This window comes from Bufo bufo, chromosome 2 (genome assembly GCF_905171765.1).
Source record: "Bufo bufo chromosome 2, aBufBuf1.1, whole genome shotgun sequence".
NCBI classification, from domain to species: Eukaryota; Metazoa; Chordata; class Amphibia; order Anura; family Bufonidae; genus Bufo; species Bufo bufo.
The window spans coordinates 532356013-532373152 of NC_053390.1; the positions used below are offsets into that span (position 1 = coordinate 532356013).

Consider the following 17140-nt stretch of genomic DNA (forward strand, 5'->3'; position numbering starts at 1 on the left):
TCATATTCCTGAGGAGCAGTGAAAAATGAAATGTGGAATCTGATTGGTTGCTATGGGTAAATTAGCCAGGTCTACTTTACGCCAGTTTGATAAATATCCCCCCTTTGTTTTGCATTTACTCTTTGTGTTATTTATTTTTTAAATTAACAACATTTACCATTCAGAGACAACTGTCATCACAACATTTAATCCCTCAGATGCCTTGGTCAATTGCTACCATAGGATCTGATGGGTCATTAGCTTTGATTGGGCACCATGATACCAGAGGCCCCAACCCCTTCCTGGCAATGAGTTTGTAAAAGCCATTCTTTTGCTATGGCACCCACCTTGGGAGGGCCTGCTATAGTTATGTTCCTATTGAGCACTGCCCAGGGCACAATAGGAGCACAGCAATTTTCCCATAGACTGCAATGGTAAGCCTCTGCAGTCTATGGTAGAAGCTATCTGATGATCTCATGTTTAAGTCCTCTTGTACAGCTAAAAATAAAGTGAAAAAAATTAAAAAATTATTTGTATAATGCAAAAATAATCACCTCCTTTTCCCATTTTACATAAAATAAACAATAAAAAATATATAATGAAAGCTGTAACGGGAAAAAAATCAACATGGCCTGAATCACCATTTTTTTGGTTGCTTCATCTCACAAAAACATTGAATAAAAAGTCACCAAAAAGTCATATCTACCCTATGATGATAGGAATAAAAACTACAGATTGCCCCACAAAAAAGCTATGGATATCAGAATATGGCAATGCAAAGAAAAAAACATATATAAATTTGGTATTGCTGTAAATGTAATGAACCGTAGAATAAAGATAATTTTACCACACTGTAAATTTTTACCACACTGTAAAAACTAATATCACCAAATATAAGGTACTAGACCCAGGATACCATGATAAAACTATCATCTTTATTAAAAATTCATAGCAAAAATATATAATAGTCACATAAGATACAGATAAAAGTGTGCCGTTAAATACACAAATGTACTTACAGCATCATCTCCCATATCAATTGATGGAAAGTAAGGTGAAATATCGTGCAAAATGCTGAGATTTATATTGATTAAATTATGCACCATTGATTGAAGAGGTCAAGAAGCAGCTTTTTCCTTTTTTACAAATTTCCTCTCTCCTTGATGGGACGAGTGACTACAGTAAAAAATGTTCACTCTTCCCATCATACTAAATAAGTTTCAAACATTGGTTTACCCCTTATCTGATCATCAGTATATCAAGCATCGGCAAGATGTAATTAATGCTTTTGTCTGGTCTTATAAGAAGGCAAGGGTTAATTTTCAAACAATGATACGGCCTTGGCATCAGGGAGGTATGGGTGTACCCGATGTTAAAAGTTATTATAATGCAGTAATCCTATCTCAGTTAAAAGATTGGTGGGACCCAAGACATATAAAAAAAATGGACGGAGATTGAGACAGCTATAGCTCAAGTCCCTCTAATCAGTTTACTAAGGAAGGCAACACCATCAAAGTTAAACAAAGACCAATTATCATTATCTTTCATTGTGACCTCAGTGAGAGTTTGGAGGGAATAGTTGTCTCAACAGGAGAGTGCAGATGAGGTGGAGAAGGGTACCCTTAAATTACCTACTCACTAAAGTGGAGGACTAAATCTCGCTTCATGGTCTGAATCAGGGATTAATAAAGTCTTACAATTATATGATGGAGATCGGTTGTTAATTTTAAAGGACTAGGAGATACATTTTCCCTCTCTGGAAATGAATGGTATTCTTATATATTCTTATATATAAGTTCAACATATATTGATGAGGCAGCCAACTCCCAAACTCCGCCTTCCTGTGGAACATCTAAGGTATTTTATACAATCATTTAAATTACAAAGAGGGATTTCCTTATTTTATTCTGCAAATAAAACGGCATCTACATTTATCAAACTCCCTCATTTTTTTCGCTGGGAGAAGGATTTCAATAGAGATTTTGATTTATCGGAGTGGAGGAAAGCTAATCTATGGCCCATTGTGTTTGGTAGAGGAGTAGCAATGTGTGAACTAACGAGAAAGATAATGCTGAAATGGCACCTTACCCCTGTGAGGATTTATGAAAGTGACCCGAGTGGTTCGGATGATTGCTGGAGAGGGTGCGGACATCAAGGCGAAAGTATCTTGTCACAAGGGATAAACTGATGGACAACTCCACCACATATGAAAAAATGTGGTGGAGTTGTCCATCAGTTTATCCCTTCTGACAAGATACTTTCGCCTTGAAGTCCAAAATCTTGGGTACTCCAATAAATCCAGATCCAGCATTGGCATTACTTTTCATTCAGATTGATAACATACCTAATGCCCACCGATGCCTAGCATCACATATTCTGCATATAACTAGGGCTATAATAGCAAAGAACTGGAAACAGACACCTAGAATTTCTAGGGAGGGTTATATGGGACATTTGACTTATACATATGCTATGGAGCAACTGATGGCCCTTAGGTTTAAAACTTTACATAAGTTTAATAAAGACTGAAAACAATTGGAACTCTTCTTAAAAGATAGTGGTATTAGGTTGGCATCTATAACTCTCTGATGCAAAGGATAATGATGCATCAGGCACTAGTAGTAGTGGACTGGAGTAGTGGATTCTAATAGATTAATGAAATATCCTTGGAAATTCAGTAACCCGAATAATGACCCAAAACTTCAAATCAGAAATATCTTTAAAAAAATTTAAATTGTAATGCAATGTTTTTTTTCTCTTAATCCCTCCTAGTCACAAAATGAATATTTTCTCCTAGATTATAGTTCAGTGTTAAGTCATAGGAGCCTGATTGACTTTTAATTGGACATAGCTTCAGTGCCAGCCAATATGTCTTCATAACCGAATACACAGCAATTTTCCAACAACTAAGTTAAATTCACTTATTGGTAATGACATTGACCTCTGGAGCTAGAAGATAACATAAACCTTGAAAATGATAACAGAAAATCCATTCCTTAAACTGCTGACACAGATTATTTTAAGTATGGATTAAATCATTCTGCTTTTGTGTAGTGGTGAATGCGCTAATTGCCAATGCACTCAGGCTCAATCAGCTATTCCTTCAGCATTCTAAATTATCATAGTAACTTTTCAGTAGAACATTTACATCTTATGTCATTTGGATGCTCAGCAGATATTTTGCAAATTTTCAAAAGGAATGAAATGAAGTATGTCAATGCAGTGACCTGCTGGTTCACTGCTAAAAAGATCAATACCTGGTTAATTGCTAAAGGGTTAATTCCTGCTTTGTTTCTAAAGGGTTACCTTTATGCAGACTCGGACTGGCCCACAGGAGTACAGGTGAATCCCCCGGTAAGCTCTTGAGCAAGGTGGGCCCCTAGTCTCCCACCCCCTGCACAAGTGGCACATAACACAGTAGACTTACTGCACTACATACATATATTCAATGTACAGCACCTCAACCAGCCTATGTTCATATAAAAAACGTGATAGATTATTAAAGAAACTCCCCAGTTTATTATTATAGACACGATCAGATAGCTGAGATGACTTCTAGGTATAGAGGACAGCTAGCCAGTATCCTCTTTTCCCAAGATCTACCTTCTCAAAGTTGCTTCAAGGATGCCCATATTCAATCATTTGGTAGCATCTTACTGCTGTGTGAGCAGGTAATATTTGAATGTATCCATATGGTGGGCCCCCAAAATAAATTTTACTGGCAGTCCGACACTGCCTTTATGGTTTATTAGTAAGGTGGCTAAAGTGTTCATTATGATACTGACTATGATTTATGCACTATGAAACCCACAAAGGTTATGACTAACTATGATTTATGCACTATGTAACCCACAAAGGCTATGTATAGGTAGGAAACAGCTAACTGGCAGTATTTTAGTATTATTGTTCTAGTCCCTTTTTCCTCTGGATAGTAGGGAGTCTTCTGATGTTTAAGCAAGAGATAAGATGCATCTATTGTGTGCTGCTGCCAAGTGGGTCAAGACAGAATCACTATTCCTGTCAGTGAAAGCTGCCAGAAAAAAAGAACTTTGCTAAGGATTAATCTCTGAAAGAAAGAAGCATTGAATTATTAGCGATGATAGAGGACTGGGGACTACAGAGAAATATTGTTGAATTGCATTCATTTTGAGAAGTTTGCTGATGACTATAAAGAGAGAGGCACAGGATGGCTTACTATCATTTTAGAAAAAAGACAATGCAGCAGCACCCTTGTAATTGAGGCCATTATGGCACCAAAAATGGTAAAAGGCAGAGTGGATCCAACATGCATGTGGATCCAACACTCCCTGAACTTTATGGCGGCCATTATGGCGCATAACAGGTAGTATTTAGTGTCTAACAGAGATCGCCTTGACATACGGCAGACGGGCTCAGATGGTTTTGTACAAAATGCATTGGCCAAGCATCTCACTTTATAAATAAGCGTAGCATTAGCACTATAAATTTTGTGACTATGGCATTATTGTACTTTATCTGATTTGCAGGGTGCTGCTACATTGTCTTTTTTCCTCTAGGTCTTTGCCATGGCAGCGTGCACCTGCACACTGGGAGGTGCTGACTAACCCCCTTTTTTTGCTGATTTACTATCATAGTAGCCACCTTCTATATGCAGCCTTTTGGAAATAGCCTAATCTGTGAAATTTTTGAGGACTCTGCCTACTGCATATATTTGTAGTGTGACCCCTATCGTTTATTTAGTAAAGGAGAGACTTTATTTTGCTATACTCAAGATAGTCTTTTATGTGGTCTCCATATCCGATCATCATCTTTGTTCTGTTTGTCTGCCTAGCACCCTGCTGCTTATTCTTCCTTAATATCAAGGGCACCCCAGCCACCACCAGGCAAGAGAATCCAAAAGCCTTGGGTGTTCCCCAAGAGGAAGAACAGTTGCACTGCTCCACTCACTGGCAACGTGGCCTGGGAGCACACTGGAGTAGCCACTATGAGGGCTACAAATACCCTTATTGCCTCAGCCATCAGTTCTATCCTCTCCACCCTTATGCCTCCCTCCTAGAGTTTGGCACATGGCATCAGTATAATCATATGTTTTAAGGGAACTCAATAAAAACACAATGAGTCTTTTACATTTCCTAAGGAATAATTCTAAGTAGCAACAAGCTTTCATAAGAAGACTCATTCCCTGCAATTGACCTGTGTAATCGAGCAGCCAATCTGCAAAGAATTACCATTCTTATCTTTTTTTTTCCAAAAAGCTAATTTGAATATTTTTCCCAAAAACCCAAACCGATAGAAATTAGCTTTCCTCACAAAAAGATAAAAGTAATTCTTTTGATGCCAGCTCATAGAAATACTAATTTTCATATATTTTCCCAGAAACCACCAAGAGCATTGCCTAGTCTACAATAAGTTGCCACATATACTAAGTGGTCTCTATTATAGAAATAATACAGAACCAGAGGTCCCCAAGGCCTCTCAAGTAGAAAATCTGATCCTGTTCTGGAAGCGCTGTTTGCAGATGTGTGGCTGGATTAGCTATTATTCTAGTTAATCTATCAACTCTGTTTAAAAGGCTGAGTGATATTAGACAGGTTATGCTGTAGTTGTGAAACATTCAGTTTTTTTTAATCTTTTCAGAAAGAAAACTGACCTGCACATATTTTTGCATGCAGGTTTATCTTGGTTTACCTGAAATGAATTACAAGATATTTGAATTTATCAGAATTCAATTTTTTTTTTTTTAAATCTTTGGTGAATTCCAAATTGCTAGAATTGATTTGCTCATCTCTAGTATCTAGTATGTATTTGCATACAGCTCTTTGTGCTTCATCAATTTTCTGTCTTTTCCCACCAAGTTTTTGTGGTAAACTTATAGTTGTTCAATTTGTGCTTTTACATAATACAATTTCCCCATAGTGGTAGCCTCAAACTTATTAATCAGTGCTTTTCATTATAAGATCTTTTCTATATTGCTGTGCTTGTATTCTCACAAAATGCTTCTCTGGGGAAAAGACATGCAAGTTAGTCTCCTTCCTAAAAAGGAAATGAAATGTGTCCCATACTGGAAATCCAGCTCTTTCTATGTAACTACCTTTAATAAGAGAGCTAAGCAAACTTTGCTAGGCTGCCTGAGAGGCCTTGGTTGGGGTACTATTTCTTTTGCTGAGGAGGATCCTAACAAAGTCAATATTCCTCTGGTTTCCTGGGAATAATTTATGAAAATTAGCACATCTTACATCTACTGCCATCAAATAGCTTTCGGAAAGCTAATTTGAATATCTTTTCCAGAAACCCAGAGGGGCATTGCCTGGTTCACAATACTCTGCACACATACTACGCATAACATGCGCTCTCTGTAATGAGAAAAAGTACCCTCCAGACAATGCATACATATTGGCAAGAAACCAGGATAGTATACTAGGCTCTAATAACCTTGCATAATATTATATGTTATATAGAGATCTTTCCTCTTTTTGCCTGAATTCTGATTAAATAAATATTAAATATTCCCATGTGCCAATGTCCTGAAAATACGTTTTTTTTGTGATTTTACACCACTCTTGGCACTTTGAAAAAGTGGATGGTGTTTAGCTTTGTAAATTAACAATGACTCCATTACGGTTGGTGTATAGAAAATGGAGCAATAGCTCTAGACAACAGTACCTTTAAAGATGTGCGAAAAAGCGAATTCTGAATTGTGGAGACTCAATGGCCCTCTTTTATCAAAACTGACTAAAGAAAACATTTATCTCATTATCCATTACAACCAATGCAAGATCAGCTTTCATTTCTGAAAAATGGAAGCCTAGATCTGATTGGTTGTTACTGGCAACAATGACAGTTTTTCTTTCAGACGCTTTGGAAAATGAGACTCGTTATTGTACAAAATAAAAATAGAAAGATTGAGGACGTGACTTTACTTAAATCTCCATCTGAAACATCTCCCATGACATAAGTGAACATAGCCTTAAGCTTACTCTGCTATTCAATGAATGTCTTGACGAAAAGCAAAATAAAATTGCTTCTTGGAAAGAGCAAAACCAGTGCTGGACATTCCGGCATTGCAGCTCAACCACACAAAAGCTGCCTTTGAAATCCCAGTCTGTCTGCTCTGAAAGCCATACAATGTTGTCATATAGATGACCTTTTACAAATGCAGTAAGTTCCCCACGCCTGGTGCATAGCCAACACTGATTCACATTCAAGCCCGAAAAAAATTTGCTCATAGTATCAGACGTACATACAGTAAATAGGGTTCGGCAATCCCGAACTTTACCCCGAACCCGGACCCCATTTAAGTCGATGGGGACCCGAATTTCACTTTATTATTTTCCGTTATAACATGGTTATAACGGAAAATAATAGCATTCTTAAAATAGAATGCTAAATAAATTGTCTACTGAGGGGTTAAAAAAAAAAAAAACTCACCTCATCCACTTGATCGCGCAGCCGGTATCTTCTTTTCTTCAGGACCTGCAAAAGGACCTGCGGTGACTAGTGATGGGCGAGCATGCTCGGCCGAACACCATTTTGACTCGAGCATCGAGATGCTCGGCACATCGAGGTGTTCGGTCGAACACCGCGTGTGCTCGAGCGCGATGCTCGAGTCTCCTCCCCGCACATTTGTTGGCTGCTACGTTTGCGCATCCTAAATATCTGTGACATTCAGTTAAATTTTTTCACTGCTGGTGACAGTGACATTACCTGCGCTACTTCTCCTGTATAACATTTGCGCATCCTAAATATCTGTGACATTCAGTGTAATTTTTTCACCGCTGGTGACAGCAACATTACCTATGCTGCATTTCCTGTATAACTTTTGCGCATCCTAAATATCTGTGACATTCAGTTTAATTTTTTTCGCCACTGGTCACGGCGACATTACCTGTGCTACATCTCCTGTATAACGTTTGTGCATCTTAAATATCTTTGACTTTCTGTGTAGTTTTTTCGCTGCTGGTGACAGCGATATTACCTGCGCTACATCTCCTGCGCTACATCTCAAGCATATATACCATTTAATATGCTCAAGGTGAGCACTAAGGGATGGGGAAGTGGCAGTGCTGCTGATGGTGCACACAGAGGCTGTGGTGAAACTGTGCCTGCTGCCAGAACACAAGAAACACACTCATCCACGATACCTAGCTTCATGTCCCAGTCTGCAGGGTGGAGCAGGACAACACTCTCGAAGTCACTCCCGTGCGACCAGGCGGTCGGTTGGATTGCAGCAGATAATGCTTCCAGTCGGTTAAGCACCACCCTGTCATTCACAACGTTTAGTCTCAGTAGCCAATAGTCTGGTCCCTCATCCTACTTCCTCCCACCATGGAGAGTCTTGGCAAACAAGTGATCCCACACTCGGATAGTCCGAGGAGCTCTTTTTATCGCCATTCCTTGATTTGGCCCCTGAAGAGGGACATGAGGAGATCTTGCGCACTGATTCCCAAACTCTTGAGCATCCACAGTCAGAAAAAGATGATGGTGGGGAACGGCAATTAGTGTTTCACGAGGTGGATGATGATGATGAGACACAGTTGCCAATAAGTCAACGGCAATTAGTATCTCAAGGCCTGGATTGCCCCTGACTTCTCTACTCCACTATAGGAAAGCGGGTGAACATAAAGGTACTTTAAATGTGGCTTTTATGGTGTATTGAATACACTGTATTCCCATGCACCTCTTCCACCACAAAAGAGGGTATTTGGTTCAATCTTCCTTTTCTCCTTCTCCTCCTCCTCCTCCATCATATCAACATGCTTATTAGGCCGCCCTCACTCTTAATGTTTTAGAGGGTCAGATCAGCAGCAGGCCCTCGCTCCTAATGTTTTAGATGGTCAGATCAGCAGCAGGCATTCACCGCTAATGTTTTAGAGGGTCAGCTCAGCAGCGGACCCTCACCACTAATGTTTCAGATGGTCAGATTCGCAGCAGACCCTCGTCCCTAATGTTTTAGAGGGTCAGCTCAGCAGCAGACCCTCACCCCTAATGTTTTAGATGGTCAAATCAGCAGCAGGCCCTCTCCCCTAATGTTTTAGAGGGTCACCAGCAGGACATCAATCATAATTTTTCAAGGGTGTGTATGATTCCCTCCTTGATGTGTAATAAAGGGTGTATTGAGGTGCTGGTTCCTTGTAATTTTTGGCCGCCCTTTCACTTAGTGCATAGGCTTTATGAGTGTCGGAGTCCCACTACCTGAACAATTGTACCACAATGTGAATGAGGCCCTCTATGTGATATACAGGTTGTATCGGAGTGCCTCTTCCTTGTAATTTTTGGCAGCAATTGCACTTTATATAAAAGTAAATATAAAGGAAAGAATGTTTCCTAACAATTTTTCCTCTAAAAAACGATTTTATCTTCGGTTTTGTGCGTATTATTGTCAGTCTGTAAAAGTGGCGCACTACTCGGACAACATCGTTCCTAGCAGCGACCTGGGAGTTCAAGATGCATCCAGACATCCTCCCCATGCTGTTCCCAAACCATTTAAGTGGTGTTTCCATCAATTTCTGACCTTTTCCTATGAACCAGACACCCTCCCCTCTTCAGAGCAGGGGGTGCCTGGTTTAATGCTCTGGTTCTCCCATTGACTTCTATTGTGCTCTGGTGCTCTGTAGAGCACCTGAGCATCCCAAAGTGTTCTACTCGAGCACTAGAGCACCCGAGCATCCCAAAGTGTTCTACTCGAGCACTAGAGCACCCGAGCACTTTGGTGCTCGATCAACACTAGCGGTGACGTCACCACAGGTCTTTTTGCAGGTCCTGAAGAAAATAAGTTACAGGCTGCGCGATCAAGTGGATGAGGTGAGTTTTTTTATTTTTAACCCCTCAGTAGACATTTTATTTAGCATTCTGTTTTAAGAATGCTATTGTTTTTCATTATAACCATGTTATAACGGAAAATAATAAAATCACCCGCAAAGTTCGATATGAACCCAAACTTTGCAGTTCGGGTTCGCTCAATTCTAACAGTAAATGATAGGAATTGTCTGTGGAGTCATCATGTACACTAACTAGTGTAGGAAGACTTTATCAGAAACACATTATAACACCAAGCAACATTGTGAGAGCACATATGGCATCATATATGAAAAGTACTTAAGGGAAAATGCAGCAAAACTTGTACAATATGTCACCCGGTTGCATATATTTGCCACTAATGTAAAAAAAAGAAGACTACTGCTTGTTTTACATTTTTGTCGGGTGCCCTTGTATTAGATTGTTTCACAATGTGTTCACCTAATGTGCACTGTGGTTTGAACAAAACCTTAGAGGAAAAGGTGTCCAGCTTGGCAATTACTACAAGTCAAAGTTGATATTTTATTTCTAAACTTCAAACTGGAAAAATGAAATATCAAATCTTGTCACTGTGAGCAACATAAACACTTTATTTTCTGAATTTATTTTTCAAACAGGAGGCTTTAGCAGAATTTCCTAATACTATCTATTTTCAAGCATAACTATATTGGGGGGAAAGTAATGCATTCCAACATTAGACTCCCCATTTGCAGTAAATTTTAAGCCCAACTATGATCTGCCCAGAAACACTCTCAAAAAACCTTCCAGAATTGCCAACTACCCCTTGTGTAGTCAAATAAAATATTTATATAATTGTATATACAAGATATAGGGAAAGATTTAACAAAGTGGTTAAATCACAAAAGTGGCGTCAATTATGGCACACATCATAGTTGCAGAATAATTAGTGATTTTTAATGGCAAAGAAAGGGTCAAGGCCTCCCGCTATAGAAATTGGTGTAAAATATAGCTCAAGTCTACCCAGCCACTAGCTGAGTTTCTGGTGCAAGGAGAGCCAAAAATGTGCCTATTAAGAGTCATCTGCCTATTAATACATTAGGCACATTTTAGGTGCAACTTCAGCGTAGGGATTGCCAGTCTTGATAAATCCCCCCCCCCCAAGTATAAAATGAACATGCACAACAAAATGTTTAACGATATATATGATTATATATCGTTAATAACAACCCAACACTATCAAATGACACCCAAAACACTATCATAAACCACAACAGTTATTCCACAAGTTGAGCCAACTACTAAGAGGTGCTTGAAAATACACTAATTATAACGAGTCAATATTTCATGGACTATGCTTTTAATAACTGGTTATTTTCAATGTTTCATTTACTCACCAAAGGTTTCATTTCATCTTCATCTTTGAAATAATAGAGCTGGTCTCCCTTGAGAACAAACCAACGCGTGTGCCAGGTTTTGACAAAACCTCCTTGCTTCCGCAGCCATCCACACTTAATTGCATTCTGACGTCCTTGACCAGTTTGGGGGCTCTCCGCAGAGACATTGTAGTCATCCATAATCAGACTGATAGACTTTTCTGTTAAAGAAGAGAAAAGAAAAATGAATACGTGAAATCATCTCTGCTCCAGAGGAAAGAAAAAAAAGCAAAACAGTTTCCTCAGTAGAGACATGATGGTAAAATAAATAGTCCCTGACAACAAAAGTTGAACTGTAAGGGTTCTTACTGTATTCTTCAAACTTATCTCCATGCCTGTGGCTATCAGCAGGGAGCTAACCTACTTTCTAAAGTGTGGTTCAGCTGTAAAAGGCAAACAAAAGAAGGGAGTTAATCATGGATGTCTCAGGTAGTATGGAATGTAGCCAACCTTACTTCTCTGCAGTTCCTCTTTGTAGAATCAAATTCTGCTGACATGGACATGTTCTGTACTATTCTTACCATCTTAGTTTCTCATAAACACAGTACAGTGCAAAAGATTAACATTTTGATCAATTCCATGAATCTATCTACTTCCTTGATGATCTCATTCATGTGGTTCCTTAGACTAAGCAACGTCAAAAACATTGATTTAGACCCAGACATTGATTTTAGCCATTACACAGTAAGCAGAAGTTGACACCTTTTAGATAATTATACCATAAACAAGCAGTACACTGCAGAACATAAGTACACCCAAAACTATGGCATATATAATAACTTTATAGAATTGGCTATGTTAAAAAAACAATTTAAAACAAACTCAACGTCAACGATCATCCAAATATTATAATGGCCTACCTGCAGGAAAGTCTATATAATAAGACAAGAGTAAAATTGAGACAAAAAGCAGATGAACCCTATACTTAACCTATTAAACATTCTGTAAAATAGTCATTTCTGAAGTTAGCTGTAATTTTGTAATATATTTCTTTCACCTTTATTTTTTCTATCTTACATTTTGGGCTGTAGTCACATGACCATGTCCATGCATCCCTTTCTTATTTCCTATCATGTTATGTCCATAGACATCTCAAAGCATCAACAGGGGCAGAGATAAGGCAGTGTCTATGTGACTAGCTGGCTAGGAAGAGCTATAAACTAACAGGGTGCTGTAAGGGGGGGTCAGAGAAAGTAGAAGTGCATAATGGGTTGGGTTGGATACAGCAACAAGAAGTGCTATATACAGAATATAAACATATCATGCTTACAGGTCAGGAGAGTCCAAATTGAAAATATATATGTGAGGTAAGCACCTACATAAGGATAACTGTTAAAAATCATAGTAATTTAAAAAGTTCAGAACAAATTATACAGTTTAGCTCAACTGCATAATGGTATAATATATGTAAATAGTGGAAGTACAGTAATACTGTTTAATCCTTAGGCTACCATCACACTTCTGGTGTGAATTCTGGCAGGCTGTTCCAGCAGAGAACAGCCTTCTGGAGCTCACTGGATCTGGTACTGCCAGATGCGGACGGAATGTCTGCCAGCCCCATTAAGTATAATGGGGTCCGGTGGAGATCCGTATGCTGTTCTGGCAGACAAGCAGAGAGTCAGCGGGACAGAAAATGCTGTGGTTTGTGTCTGGACGATTCTCTGTCTGCCAGAACTGGAGTTTCACACCAGAGTTGTGACTTAGACTCTGAGCACCGTACATGTACAGCGCTTGGAGGGTCTTTAAATATGGCGCGAGTGCAACAGGCGCATATGGCACGAGTGCAACAGGCGCCATAGCTGATGGGTCTCAGCCACAGCAGAGGCCAGTGGCTAATGTCTGCAACTGGCAATAATGCAGTTCATAGGCATTTAATCCTTTAGATATCATGGTCAAGCATGACCACAGCATCTAAATGGTGAAAAAAAAGGAAGCATGCACTTCCAGGTTAGGACGAGTTCCGTCATGTGGCAATGAGGGAAGCCATTCCGTCGTTCTAATTCACTGAGTCTCTCTAAAGATACCCAGCATATCAGAGCTGCAGTTTCTATGGAGGTCTGCAGGTGGACAGTATTAAAAATGTTCCATTATTAGTCAGATTTACTTCCGAACTACAGTCCTTTTGAAAAGTCTGGAGACTTTTCACTTTTTTCACCTTTTGTTATGTTGCAGCCTTGTGCTAAAATAAAACAATTTCCTCCATCAATCTACACTCAATCCCCCATAGTCAGAAAGTAAAAAAAAGAGAATTTTATAAATGATTGAAACTTTATTAAAAAAGAAAAACAAAAATTTTGCGTGCGCACAAGTATTCAGACCCTTTACTAAGACACTTGAAATTTAACTCTGGGGGCCTCCAATTTATTTTGATAATCTTTGAGTTGATTGGACATGATTTTCAAAGACACACTCCTGTCTATATAAGGTCCCACAGCTGACAATGCAGAGAACGAAGCCATGAGGAGGAAAGAACTGCCTGTAGAGCTCAAAGACAGCATTGTGTGGAGGCACAGATCTGGAAATGGATACAAGAAAATTTCTGCTGCACTGAAAGTTCCCATAAACACAGTTATTTCTTAAATGGAAGAAGTTTGAAGCAACCAGGATTCTTCCCAGTAGCTGGGACAGGGAGACTGGTCAGGGTTGAGAAAGCTGACTGGAGCAAAGTACAGAGATATTGTTAATGAAAACCTGATCCAGTGTGCTCTGGATCTTAGACTGGGCTTAAGGTTTATCTTCCAAAAAGACAATGCCCCTGATCACACAGTCAAGATAACACAAGAGTAGCTTAGGGACAACTCTGTGAATGTCCTTGAGTGGTCTAGCCAGAGAGACATGAAAATAGCTATCCACTGACTATCCCCATCAAACCTGACAGAGCTTGAGATGATCTTCAGAGAAGAATGGCAGAAAATCCCCAATTTCCGGTGTTCAAACCTTGTGGTATCATATTTAAAAAGACTGGAGGCTGTAATTGCTGCCAAAGGTGCTGTAACTAAGTGCTAAGTAAAGGGTCCGAACACTTATGTCAATGCAAGATTTTAGTTGCCTTTTTAAAAAATTACTAAAGATTTATAGCATTCTGTTTTCACATTGTCATTATGCGGTATTGAGTGCAGAGTGATGGGGAAAATGTCAACTTTTTTTTATTTTAGCACAAGCCTGCAACATAACAAAATGTGAAAAAAGTGAAAGGGTGAAGACTTTCGGAATGGAGTGTACTAAAACATAAGTATCTCCTCAGAACTTTAGCGTAATAGTTTCTTCTTTTTATTGCTAAAGAATGATGTTGAATCAATCATGATTAATAGAAGTAATACTGTATTATAATTTGCTTGCAGAAAACTGAATAGAGTGATCCTAAAATGAGGAGGTTCACTGCTTATGGCTATGAGAAGTCTGTTAATTACAAGTCTCGACATGATATAGAGGAGAAGCATTGGTACTTATAATGAGGCAGTGAGAAGAGGGAAGGAAATGACAAATATTAACTACAGAAGCAGAAGGTGAAATTCACTCTCTTAGCCCCAAGTTGTTTGTTCTCACATATAAATCAATGCCAACATGTGGATGGGCATGCTTTGTGATCGTTTGCTTGTCACTTACTGTTGATTTTCCAGTACATTAGAGGGAACTTTCAGCTCTAAGTTACAAGCCATCCAAAGCTCTAAAATAAATAAAACAGGTGTACTATAGTGTACAACCTACGACAGTTTCCATAGTCTATGGCCACAAATGCCACAGCTTCAAAAATCTCAGACCATTTGCTACAGTAGCACCATTTCAGTGCACTTCTTCAGAGATGGAGAGCCAAGAAGTAAAGCCATCTGGTACTATTACAGTAATGAGGCAGGACACCATCCTAGCAGTTCTCATTTCAGGGAGGCCTGATCCCAATACTGTTATGACTCTCCAAGGATAGCAACCCCCAGCAGTAAAGGCAACAGGTGCTAACATAGCATGTAGTAAACTGTGTGCTATAGTGTTAATATCACGGTAGACTGCACACTATAGTAGTGCCAATAAAACTCAACAATAAAATATATATAAAAAGTTAAAATTATTTTCTAAGATTTGTATTGAATCACACAACTTAAAGAGGACCTTTCATCAGTTTAGCCCTAGTGTAATTATGGTCTTACCTTATAGGGCGGCCCCCACTGATGCCATGGCACTTTTTTTTAATCCAAAGATCCCCCCCCCCCCCCGTTCGTCCACTGTTGGCCGCGTTGATTTCGGTGCCTTATATTATAATGAGCCGACTCGGTTATACTAGGCGGAGACTCGCAGTTTCGCTGGGGGCGGTTCTCTAGCATAAGTGCCATGGCATCAGTGGGGGCCGCCCTATAAGGTAAGACCATAATTAGACTAGGGCTAAACTGATGAAAGGTCCTCTTTAAATAACGTTTCACTGCTGCGCTCCTTAATATTTTGAGTGTGCTGTAGCAAATATCCTATCAGCATAGATTCTTTTATATCTAAATATAATTTTCCTATTGGCTTCTGTGTAGCTGCTGGGTTGTAATAAAAGTAACCTGCCTGTATTTGATGTGGTGAATAAATATATAACAACAAATAGCATTGATTGCTATTTATTGTTGTAAGATTTTTATTGACCGTGAAATTTCCTCTCTATAGTCAGGGATATACAGTAGATAGGTGGTAGCTTGCAGGTAATGTGCCCCAGTTACTTTGTAAAGGTGAGGTGGGCGCCAACAAGGTACTCTGCCTTGGCCAGGTTATTTAGATAGAGAGCTAAAACAGTAAACTGTATATTCATCCTGGGGTAAATAAAAGAGCTGCAACATTGTCCTTGTCTCTGTATTTATGTTGAAAAAAAGCTATCCAGCAAAGACACATCCACTGCCAGACTTGATTCTAGCTACCCAATTCTTCAAGAGCTGGTGAACTTGCCGTGCAAAACCCCTATCACTACAGGGGCCCTGACTACAGTGTAATAGCTGTCCCGATAGGGTTGATCCCTCTCAAGACCCTAACAAATGAACCCTGTTCATAGGTTATGTAGCGTACTATACATAGTTACCTTACAGGATTGACAATAAATATGTTTGGTGGGAAGATTGTTTAAAGGGCTGATATCAACTAAAGTCCTGAAAAGAAAAATTCCTGAGACATAGCTGTGTATATCTGACAATATACTAATGGTACTAATTCAAGTTTTATACTCTATTATAACTTATTCCTAAAATGAAATGTAAATATCTCCATTATAAATTAAATGAACTTATGGCTTGTGATAAAGGTGGAACCTGAGCTTGAAAGGGACCTGAGTTAATAGCGTAATAAAAATGATAAATCGAGCAATCTCTGAATGAAGTCTTGCGAAAAACAAAGCATTTTTCTTTTTTGTGTGTAGTGTGATAGAATTTATTGTTCCACATGCTGCTTTAATATAAACGCTACAATATCAGTGGTGATAAGGGATGGGATAAGAAAATAGTGAAGCAACATGTGTTCTATGTTTTGTTCTCCAAATTTCATTTTCTTGATTAGTGTGTTATTATATATTTATTACAGGTCTATGCCTGAAATCCTTCTTCATCACAAAGAAATGCTTCTTTTCTCTACACTCATTTCATGGCCCTTTGATTTCTTGTATTATATTGACAAATTATATTATATGGACACTTAAGTTAAAAGCTATGGACACAACATTTCTATGCTATAAACCTAAGTGTGACCTGGATGAATACAGTTTTCTCTAGAATAGTGATGTAGCTGTTTCTATTTACACCGGGTGATTAAAGGGATTGTGTCACTTCAGTAAGTTGCATTTATCATGTAGAGAAAGTTAATAGAAGCCACTTTCTAATGTATTGTTATTATCCATATTGCTTCCTTTGCTGGCTGGATTCATTTTTCCATCACATTATACACTGCTTGTTTCCATGGCTACAGACCACCCTGCAATCCATCAGTGGTGGTCGTGCTTGCACATTATAGGAAAAAGCATCAGCCTCTCTGATGGCTGG

The 17140-nt window shown here is 38.9% G+C and overlaps 1 protein-coding gene across 2 annotated transcripts in view; it reads right to left on the reverse strand.

Annotated features, from left to right (window-relative positions):
- ARHGAP24 (Rho GTPase activating protein 24) overlaps positions 1-17140 on the reverse strand; it is a 748539-nt gene that overhangs the window by 558993 nt on the left and 172406 nt on the right. For both annotated transcript variants that reach the window (XM_040417986.1, XM_040417985.1), the window contains exon 2: positions 11109-11308. In XM_040417986.1, the coding sequence (XP_040273920.1) occupies positions 11109-11288 (180 nt within the window). In that variant the 5' untranslated portion in view covers positions 11289-11308. The remainder of the gene's footprint in view (positions 1-11108; positions 11309-17140) is intronic.